Source organism: Echiichthys vipera (genome assembly GCF_963691815.1).
Source record: "Echiichthys vipera genome assembly, chromosome: 6".
In the NCBI taxonomy this organism is placed as follows: Eukaryota; Metazoa; Chordata; class Actinopteri; order Perciformes; family Trachinidae; genus Echiichthys; species Echiichthys vipera.
This window is the reverse complement of record NC_139831.1, coordinates 15,247,552-15,257,874: the sequence shown is the minus strand read 5'-3', so window position 1 is coordinate 15,257,874 and position 10,323 is coordinate 15,247,552. Positions and strand designations below refer to the sequence as shown.

Here is a 10,323-nt window from a genome sequence, read left to right as displayed (position 1 = left end):
TATGATGATAATGCCCTTTGAAGTGCTTCCTCTTGTTTGGACAAATGTGTGCTGCTTTTGCTTGCTGTAGGAATATTAGGCGATTATAACTGCAGGGGGTCCGCCAAATTGATTGACAACCTTTCCAATGTTCTTTTCAAAAATATGTCTGGTAATATACACTAACATGAGTGCAACGTATTAATAGCAAGATAGAAATAATTCATACATTTACACAACCTTGATGAAAGGTTTACTATAGGCAAGGTAGCCATGCACATATACAATTGAAATGAAGGATTCAATGTGCCTTCCAAATGTAAGTTTAACATTTACATATGATGTATGAATATATTGATATTAATCATTTAATATCTTAGTATTGTATACACAATCCTTAGCCTCAAAAACGTTGAAGACCCCTGGTTTAGCGAGTATCTAACGGAGAATTGGAAATTAACCAGGAGCACTTGAATGCAACATAAATACAAGTGAGCAGTTCAGGGACCGCTCTCCTGCTGTTGTCTGTTGCTCATCAGAAACTTGTGAAACTTGAGGTAAGTGGAGTAAAGGGTTGCTATAAGTGCGAGCTGTTCGGTAACAGAAACCACTGTTCACTGAGCTGTTTTTCGCGTTATGCTGAATTTAATGGATATTATGACCGCTGAGCGACGTAACAGCAGTGTATAATGAAGTTAGGGGTCGCATTTAGGTATTATGAATATGTAACGTCTGAATAGACTATAGTAAATAACCACAATAAACATTTAAAGGAAATATGTATAGCTAATAGTTCAAGTTGAATGTAATCGTAGTTACTCAAATTTTGCCAAGTTATTTAGTGAGGCGTTCATGTCATGTCGTACAGACCACAAACACGGACAGCTGAATTGACCTTCTAGAAACATTGCTTACAAAATTCTTGCAAAATGTCGAGGGGAGACGCTATCTAAAGCAGTGCGGTGTTATCATTGTGTAAACATTTGTTTTGTCCGTTAACGGTAATTAAAAAGGTAATATATGCTAACGTCATATTTTGTTTATATTGTCTTTAATCCGTGAGCAAACACCTTCCAATATCTGACACGACAAAAATGTCTAACGTAGGCTACTTTTCCGTTTACAGACGTGGCGGCTCGTCTTGCAACTTTATTAACAATTTTGTAAAAATCCTGGAGTGCTCCGTTAACCGTAAAGCGCATAAACTGGGTTTGTTGCCGTTCTTCCCATTCTGCTGGCATGCCGTGAACGCGGCACAGGTTGATGTAACAGCAGGGATTTAGGGGCAAGATTACTCTCCCTCCCTCACCCTCACCTCCCTTGTTTTCAGTAAGGAGCTTGTGTCTGGGTTGCATCAGTAAAGGTGTCCTGTATCAGCTGTGTACTTTTTTTATAGGTTCATCTATTAGTTCAAACAATTTAAAGGTTTTACACTGTCTTCTCCTTCCAGATGTCTACTGCAATGAGTCTGCGTCTTCTCCACTGCTACTCAAAGCCAGGTACTACTGGAGCAGATGTCATTAACAATATCTATATGCACAATTTTCATCTCATCACATTTGTTTGCCTCTCCAGGCACATTTGGACATGCTCATGGTGTCTTGCGCCCATTCAGTCTCAGTGTGCAGAGAGAGGGCTACAGTAAGAACTACAACAAACCAAGAGCTATTCATATATGGCTTCCTCAGTGAAGTGACCACAGGTGCCTGTCGTTTGAGCTGGTCCAACCATACACTCCTCTCTCCCTCTATTCTTCTTGTAGAGTATGTAAACGCGCAGGAGCTGCAGACAGACCTGAGGTCCGTCACTGACCGGGCTGCCACAACCCTCCTTTGGACCGAACTCTTTCGAGGTTCTGTGATTTCAATGGAGATAAATTATACCATGCATTGGGTTAGATGCCTAGTGTAAATCTATATGTTATGTTATTTTGAACCATTCTACTAAGAAGTATTGTCTTGGTAGTCAAAGCCTGATAGAGACCTCCAGAAACCATTCAAAATACATAAATGAGTCAAACCATTGGGTGATATGTTGCTTCACTACAATGTAAACAGCCACTGTAGGGTGAGTCAGTTCAACATACACCAGCCTTCTTTTGCCAAAATTGGTCACTAGGATGTCAAATGTGTATTAATTTATGGGTGAAAATAGTATTTTTAGTTGATTTTATGAGGGGGAGGACATTCGATCACATACAACTACAAAATGTAAAAGATGTAAAGTGTAAAGGTGCAGAAGTAAAAATGACTAGGTAGGAACACATAACCAACAACAAGCCAATACAATAAATACCTACACTACAGTCAATGAAATCACTCCACAGTTTGTAAAAATGTAAAGAAGTACACACTTTTCTCCTGTTTGCAATGACGTTTGCTGAAAACTGCAGTGCCCAGCTGTTTAGGAAATGACTCCCTTTTTTAAAAACAAAACAACAAACATCAAGGTATGAGCGTGGGGCTGTGTACCACAGACAGGGTAGGGAAGCCAGAATGTAATGTTATGTTATGACAAACTAATGCTTATGTGCTTTTGGTCCTTTTATGGAAAGAAATAAAATAAAAATAATAAAGTGAGTCATAACTCTTTCAACACCTTCCTGCAGGTTTGGGGATGACCATGAGTTACCTGTTCCGTGAACCGGCCACCATCAACTACCCATTTGAGAAGGGCCCTCTGTCACCCCGCTTCCGCGGTGAGCATGCCCTCCGCCGCTACCCTAATGGAGAGGAGCGCTGCATTGCCTGTAAGCTTTGTGAGGCCATCTGCCCTGCTCAGGTGAACACTCAGTTCCTGCTATAAAGATAGAGCAATACAACTGTAGTGTATTTTTCAGGACTATCATTCATTACCAGCAGCTCTTTGGTGTTTTTCACAATGCCTGTATTCAATTTATCTCACAATACCTGCTGCTTAGGCTGTAATTAAGTCAATGCCGAAATATGTGACTGTCCGGACTGACTTTTCCTCCCTATGTGGAACCCAGGCCATTACCATTGAAGCTGAGACTCGAGCTGATGGCAGCAGGAGAACTACACGCTATGACATTGATATGACCAAATGTATCTACTGTGGCTTCTGCCAGGAAGCCTGTCCTGTTGATGCCATTGTTGAGGTAAGAATAAGCTGCTACATGAGATTCTGTGGAGCTGAACCAAGGTGGCTGTTGGCAGAGTACAACTTCAACTCTTTACTTGAAATATGTATTTAATAAAAAAGGATTCTTTCAAGTTTTGTGACAGGGGATCCTTTTGGTAAATTAGATCAGTATCAGCTTCTCTTTTACATGTCCAGCATTAATTTACTCTGCATGCCAACACCTAAGTATGAAACTCTAGACTTTAGTAAAACAAAGTGCTTGTAGGATCATTCGTCTGAAACCTCCTTTTACTCAGGAACTTGTAACTTTATTTACAATAGTTGATCGTGTGGATTGCTTAACAAAGTCAATTACTTCCTTCCACAAAGGGGAAATTATTTAATGTTTCAAATGAAGAATTATTCACTCAACCCACCATCAAAACCTAAATGTAGAACATGAAACTTCACATCATTTATGTGGATTTAGACCAACAGACATTTAATGTGTATTTTTTCCTCAATCCCTCCCTCAGGGTCCGAACTTTGAGTTTTCCACTGAGACCCACGAGGAGCTGCTGTACAACAAAGAGAAGCTGCTCAACAACGGAGACCGATGGGAGGCTGAGATAGCAGCAAACATACATGCAGACTACCTGTACAGATAGACCTGTACGCTGCCCACAAAGATGTGTCATACAGGATATTGATATATCTTATATCCTCATATGCATTAAAAATATTTTTTTTGTAGCGTTAAAGATATTCCAGTGAGTTACAAATGAGCAGTGAAGCCTTGCAGCCTCAGATTCTGTCAACAGAACTGAGAAAAAATATAAAAACGCACAAATGTCATGTCTCATGTTGTAAAGATGGATGATATTGCACTTTATAATGTGTGTAGTCTGCAGTGATTGTAGCCTATGCATAGTCTCCAATGGTCTATTTTCTGTTGCACTTTAAAAGCATTTTTATTCTGTATTCTTATGTAATAGGACATTTCTGAAAGAGTATATTTATGTAATGTAATGTAATGAAATTTGAGATGCTGAAATAAATAATGCTTTAAAACTTTAACTGTTAATTCACCTGTTGCTGAACCAATGAATTGATTTATTGATCAGTCGATTTAGCCGAAATGCAAAACAATATGTGGATGGCTCTGGCGGTTTGCTGTTTTTCTCTGTTTTAGATCACAGTTAATATCTGTCTGACTGTTGGTGAACAAAACAAGCAACTTCATCAGCGTTAATGATATTCTCTTTATAATAAAACAATGTTTGGGAAATTGGGCTCTGGGACTATATTATGATATGTAGACCATTGATTTATCGAGCAAACAAATTGCAAGATTAATCAATACCGCAAATAATCATAACAATTATTACTTTTACTTTACTAATTGTGTCTTGTCTTTGTCTTGTCTAGTCTACGAATGGGATAGTGAGAAACGAAATTCCGATTCCTTGTATGTCTTATTCATGTGAAGAATTGACAATAAAGCTGACTTTGACTTTGAAACAATGACTGTTTTTCAAAATAAATTAGCATGGTAAGGCACAGCACTTGCCTTTTAGTTGGTTATAGAGATCTGCACCATAGTATATAGTATAACAATACCATATTTGCTTTAATGTTGGGTGTAAAGGGGCTGGATGTGGTTTTAACATTTAATTGAATCACACTTGTATTTGTAATTATATTTTAGATATCCATACTACCATTTTCTTAGTCAAAATTGAATTCTTAATAGTCTGAAGGATCATTTGAGATATCCACTTTCTTATTAGTACGAATTATATCACTCTTGCCATTCATGTGTATTGGGCTTTCAACTCTAGATATCCACGATTACATTTTAGATATGTAGAATGAACATAATGGCTCTCTGTAATGTGATTCTTACTAGTGAAATTGCAGTTGTACATATCCATAATGATATGTTTACGAGTCAGAATGCATTTTGGATTTGGTCAAGATTATATTATGAATATCTGGAATGTTTTTTTCCTTTGGGATATCTGAAATTAAAAGACCAGATTAAATACTATCATACTGAACTGTTGAAAGCCTTCAGATTTTTGATTGCTTAAAGGCCGATGTTCAAAATTGCGGTTGAATGTATGATAGGAGGTGCTGTTCCTGTATTGGTTTAGTATTCCAAAGTTTAGAGGCCCTGAATGAGAAACACAGTTTATCAAAGGAACTGGACCTTAGAGGGACTACACGATATTAGGGCAGACCTTGTGGTTCAGTTGTTTGATTTTTCCTGGTGTATAAAGGTGCAGAGTGGTGGGGGAGCCTTGCCATTTATAATCTTTAAAATTAGACAGCATGTCTTAAAAGTTTTCCCCAACTAAGCAGGTTATGTTTCTCCAGGATGTGTTTGTGAAAGATGGTAAAGCTTAGATTTTATGTCCAGAATTGACAGCCCATTAGAGATAAACGGCAAAAGTGACGTAATTTATACTAGATAAAAATGTCATTGTGGGAATCTGAAATGTTCTTTTTCGACAAGGAAGATAAATGCAATACATATCCAGATTATATATTAAATGTTAAAATTGCTTGCCATACACCAGATACACCAGGGATGCATGCATACAATCAAATGGGTTTGGTTTTTTACCGCTGCGTTGGTCACATGACATGGGCGGAAACTGACTCATACGTCCACGCTGAATCTCCCGCGAACGCAGCCATTTACCCCTTTTCTCTCCAGGCAGTGACACCGGTGAGTCTCTATATTCCTCTCTCTTTGTGGGCCATCCTGCATTTCAAGTTTTCCATTTATCGGGGAAAGTAAGTTGAAACAACGGCATGACTTTGACGTATGACCTGTGGTTATATTGATTTTGCGACTTTAACCCTGGGAGGCTCAAGCATTTACATTAGGCCCTGTTAGTTTTCTTGTGCTAACGTTAGCTGTTAGCTCGCTGAAAAGAATGGCTTCCATGCCGTGCTAAGCTAATGCGTTAGCGCAGCTCTTATAATTTCACCGCTTTGTTCTCTAGAGCCTCCTATATTCCTCTAGTGTATTTACTATTATTGACTTAACCAAGCAAAGTGAACTTCGTGTGTAAAGTTTGGGCTCAAGTAGGCCTTTAACTGCGATGCGGAACACATTGGATAGTCTTCAGTCCGATTGTTCCTGTCGAACAAGAAAAAGTGCGGTATCGCGGCGTATGGCGCACTCAAACTAGCGTCAGTAGCTTGTTAGCTAGCGAACAACCATCTACGTTTAGCTCTAATACGGTTATAGAAACGAGCCTGTCGTGTTTTTATCCACAGCCAAGTAGCGTATTTAAACATAGTCACACCAGACATGACTGCAACGTTGGGACGTTAGCTTGGATAGAACACGCTAGAGTGTGGTGTCGCTAGGTAACAGGCGGCGGAGTAGCTGTTGACTGTAAAGTAAACTGCGTCAAAATAAACGAATTGCAACAAACCGTGACTATTTAGACTAATAACGTGTGCGGTTAGCCTCAAATCCAGCGTTGAACCAGGTAATTGCAAACACTTAACGCTAATGCTGACTGGCTAGCATTAGCAGACGGGACCATGACGGATAACGTGCTAACTTAACCATCCCGCCTTGTTTTCTTTAACTCATAGAAAAATCGCTACCATGGCTGACTCAGCGGCACAGTGTGTACCGGTGGCGGTGTTCAAGGTGAGTGTTTTTTTTAATATAATGTTACCTATGTGCTGTTAATCCTTTTTTGTAAGTTTGTTTTTAATTTATTATTCAGGACTTTTAATATCATGGCATAGAAAACAACGACAATAACACCTCAACATGCATACAAGGCACACTAGATACAAAAGGATCACTTAAATTGTACTAATACAATTGTAATGAATGAAAGCAAATAGAAAACATAATTACAAGTAATGATAGTGAATCCAAAGTATTTTGTAGATGCTAGAGGTCCTCAAAACACCATCATCTCTATCTAAGTATGTGGAATGGTATTTGTGGGGATTTAAGGCGAACTTAGCCGTGTTAAGCGTTTGTTTGCAACCAGTACCAACCACTCTTAACTAACTTATGCAAACTCTTTCCTACAGCTTGTCTTGGTAGGAGATGGAGGCACCGGAAAAACTACTTTTGTGAAGAGACATATTACAGGAGAGTTTGAGAAGAAATATGTTGGTGAGTTCCTCCATGTCATGAAGTATTAGATGAGGTAAAGACATTGGAACTGACTTGAAATCTTGTGAAATTAGTAATCACACACCACAATAGCAGGGCCGCACCAGTGTTGGTTTGATAGGTACCTTTGGTCCAAACATGATCTGTGGGGCCCTATTCAGTGCAGACATGTAAAACAATGTTTGAAGTGATAAGTGGCATTTAGTGTGTTAGAGTGCACAGGCAATTCAGTTTTTAAGTCGTAAAAATCTGACGTGGCACGTTTCTTAGTTACAATAACAATGAATAAACTAATCTCTACAGATCCACATCATGTTTGATTACGAAGTTATTTATTATGCTGACATAGTGTACTTTATATTTTTAAGCTCCTAAATATCCCTCACCATAATTGCATCTTAAAAGGTTTGATCTTCCTGTGCATGAATTTTTGCTGTAATTTTCTCAGATAGCATTTGAATTGTACACGTTCTAGCTAATTAAGCAACTTCACTTCCTGTCCATATTTCTCTACCTAATGATTTATTTTAATATAGTAATTTACCATTTTTCAAAAACTTCTCTTGTCTACCTCCCCACCCCCTAAACTATAAGTAGATTAAACCTATTTTGCACCTTTACTCTTCTCAAGCATTGTATCTTTGCTTGTAATTTTTTAGCTACTTTGGGAGTCGAGGTGCACCCGCTGATGTTCCACACCAACAGAGGACCCATCAAGTATAATGTGTGGGACACAGCTGGTCAGGAGAAGTTTGGAGGCCTGAGAGATGGCTACTACATTCAAGGTGATCTACACAATCTTCAACATGCGGTTCTGGTTCCTGCCCAATCACAATTTAAAATCCCTTTCACTGAATTGTGTGTTAAAACTTCTTTGCTACCTCCACAGCTCAGTGTGCTATCATCATGTTTGACGTCACCTCTCGAGTCACTTATAAGAACGTGCCCAACTGGCATCGTGATCTGGTCCGCGTCTGTGAGAACGTTCCCATCGTCCTTTGTGGAAACAAGGTGGACATCAAAGACAGGAAAGTCAAAGCCAAGAGCATCGTGTTTCACCGCAAGAAGAACCTGCAGGTAATAACCGATCACACAAAGATTAACATGAGTCCATTCTCGTGTACATTATGAAATCTAGAAAACTATTTTCTTTTCTAAGCTATTATTTCTAACTGCCATAAACTGCTCTGTCCCCAGTATTATGATATTTCTGCCAAGAGTAACTACAACTTTGAGAAGCCATTCCTGTGGCTAGCAAGGAAGTTGATCGGCGATCCCAACTTGGAGTTTGTGGCTATGCCTGCCCTCGCTCCCCCAGAGGTCCAAATGGACCCGAACATGGCTGCGCAGTATGAGCAAGAGCTTCAAGTGAGTATGACGGTAGAGGTAGAACACATGTTTAGGTGACTTTGTAGTATATTTTAATTCTGAAGCGTCTTAATCTGAGCAAAGTACACAAGAATACTCAGCAGGGCACCAGCTTGCATAAAGAATCCTAAAATGTATCATGTCTCCTACTGTCCAGGTTGCATCAGAAACGGCACTCCCAGATGAAGAAGATGACCTCTAACGTGTTGACTCAGTTTTCCCTTTCACCCCCCAAACGTGGACAGGAAGTTGTCGGAGTTTTGCGCCTCCCCTCCCCTTACTGTAAAATCCCTTTTCAGATTTTTTATTTTTGAATTTTTTTGTTTGTTTTAAAACTACGAAAAAAAACTTGGTGGAAAAGTTGTGGTTCTAGTTTCACTGTATCAGACACGCCCACCCTAGTGTTGTCGTTGGCATGGCAACGTGCTATTCTTCATCGAGCACCCTCCACTGCACTTACCCAGCTCACATTATGCTGTTGTACGTTGTACTGGAAGAACTAAGGGGAGTAACTTTGAATAAAAACATTCTCAATATAACCTGTCTTGTTTTTAATGTCTCTGGACAGTAATGATTGTTGTTTTCAAGTGTCTTAAGCTGTGACAGTGGGCTGGCAAGCCCAATACCAGAACCCTGACACTGAAGCAGTAATATGGAGTTTATCAATCAGTTATCTTTGCTCGTTTTTGTACTGAGACATCAATATCTTTTTATAGGAAAGGGGACTATTTTCTTATAGTGGTTCTTGATTTGCAGCATTTACTGCAATGGGCCCGGATCCAATTATTTATATTCTAAAGTTATCTATAAGATATATTGTACGCATGTATAGATTGAGGACAATACCTGATGGTAGACTACAGTATATTTTAATGCCCAACCCTTTAATGGTAGACGTTATGTTCATAGTACCTGTGTTTTATAAGGATAACGCAATTAAACGCTGAGCATGAAACCGATGTGCTCCAGAGTTTATAGCGATTACTTTGAACAGTTGGGCTTTCTGTGTGTACAATGTTAAAATATACAGCTCTCAGTATCATAAAACCATAGTACACTGCAAGTATTGACTTTACTCCTGAATTAAAGTACTAATCCAACCATTATCAGAAAGAAATGTACACAAAAACCTCAGTTGTATTATTGTATTACAGTGGAGAAGTAATGGGTGGGTCTGTAAACTGCTGTGTGTAGTTTGCGTGATGGAGATTGGCGAAGACAGGGTGGGGGCAGTTTTATAGCGCATGATGATGGAGCTTTAATATCAAAACAGTAAAGGTATTTCCAATCACGCAAGGGACCGTCATTGTAACCTGCTGTGCACACTTATGTCCACCAGGTGTCAGTCATAGTCTTCCATTCAGAGCACTGAAGAGTTAAGCAGAATTATGTAATAGCTTTTTTACTCTGCACGCTCATTGTGACGTGTGTGTCTACCTGGTGGATCAGGGTGAGAATATAGCTACGTCATACTGTACATCAAGTATTCCACAAATTGAGATTTTTTTTTAACCAATTAGACCAAAAGAAACATCATCTACCTCAGTACCCACTTAGTCTCAAGCTGTAATACAATATTTATTTATGGACTTTACATAAGAGCAAAGCCTTTACAAGGGTCGCTACACCTTCAGGCTAGAATAAAGCCTGCATTGGGGTTGTACACAACTTAAATGGCTTAAGTTTGTTTTCTTTTAATATGCATTTATACAATATATATTTAAAAATATGTTTAT

At 39.0% G+C, this 10,323-nt stretch overlaps 2 protein-coding genes across 3 annotated transcripts; both read left to right on the top strand.

Annotated features, from left to right (window-relative positions):
• The first annotated feature begins 466 nt into the window (after nt 1-466).
• Nucleotides 467-4,022, top strand: ndufs8b (NADH:ubiquinone oxidoreductase core subunit S8b). The gene is made up of 7 exons (XM_083915171.1): nt 467-536; nt 1,430-1,478; nt 1,555-1,620; nt 1,742-1,831; nt 2,588-2,760; nt 2,969-3,097; nt 3,597-4,022. The coding sequence occupies exons 2-7, from the start codon at nt 1,430-1,432 to the stop codon at nt 3,726-3,728; spliced, it is 639 nt and encodes a 212-aa protein (XP_083771297.1). The 5' UTR covers nt 467-536; the 3' UTR covers nt 3,729-4,022.
• A 1,721-nt stretch (nt 4,023-5,743) lies between these two features.
• On the top strand, nt 5,744-9,126 carry ran (RAN, member RAS oncogene family). 2 transcript variants are annotated; one of them, XM_083915169.1, is made up of 7 exons: nt 5,744-5,794; nt 6,679-6,736; nt 7,135-7,219; nt 7,879-8,004; nt 8,109-8,296; nt 8,417-8,587; nt 8,745-9,126. In XM_083915169.1, the coding sequence occupies exons 2-7, from the start codon at nt 6,692-6,694 to the stop codon at nt 8,787-8,789; spliced, it is 660 nt and encodes a 219-aa protein (XP_083771295.1). In that variant the 5' UTR covers nt 5,744-5,794; nt 6,679-6,691; the 3' UTR covers nt 8,790-9,126. The 2 variants fall into 2 exon arrangements, with proteins under 2 accessions (XP_083771295.1, XP_083771296.1); XM_083915170.1 differs by having other exon boundaries at nt 5,785-5,862.
• Nucleotides 9,127-10,323: the final 1,197 nt, after the last annotated feature.

Bases quoted from the DNA above. Each gene is read 5' to 3' on its own strand.
- ndufs8b (XM_083915171.1), top strand. From the start codon at position 1,430: ATGTCTACTGCAATGAGTCTGCGTCTTCTCCACTGCTACTCAAAGCCA. The intron at 1,479-1,554 runs GTACTACTGGAG...TTGCCTCTCCAG, and splicing joins CCACTGCTACTCAAAGCCAG to GCACATTTGGACATGCTCAT. The intron at 1,832-2,587 runs GTTCTGTGATTT...ACCTTCCTGCAG, and splicing joins TTGGACCGAACTCTTTCGAG to GTTTGGGGATGACCATGAGT.
- ran (XM_083915169.1), top strand. From the start codon at position 6,692: ATGGCTGACTCAGCGGCACAGTGTGTACCGGTGGCGGTGTTCAAG. The intron at 7,220-7,878 runs GTGAGTTCCTCC...GTAATTTTTTAG, and splicing joins GTTTGAGAAGAAATATGTTG to CTACTTTGGGAGTCGAGGTG. The intron at 8,588-8,744 runs GTGAGTATGACG...CCTACTGTCCAG, and splicing joins AGTATGAGCAAGAGCTTCAA to GTTGCATCAGAAACGGCACT.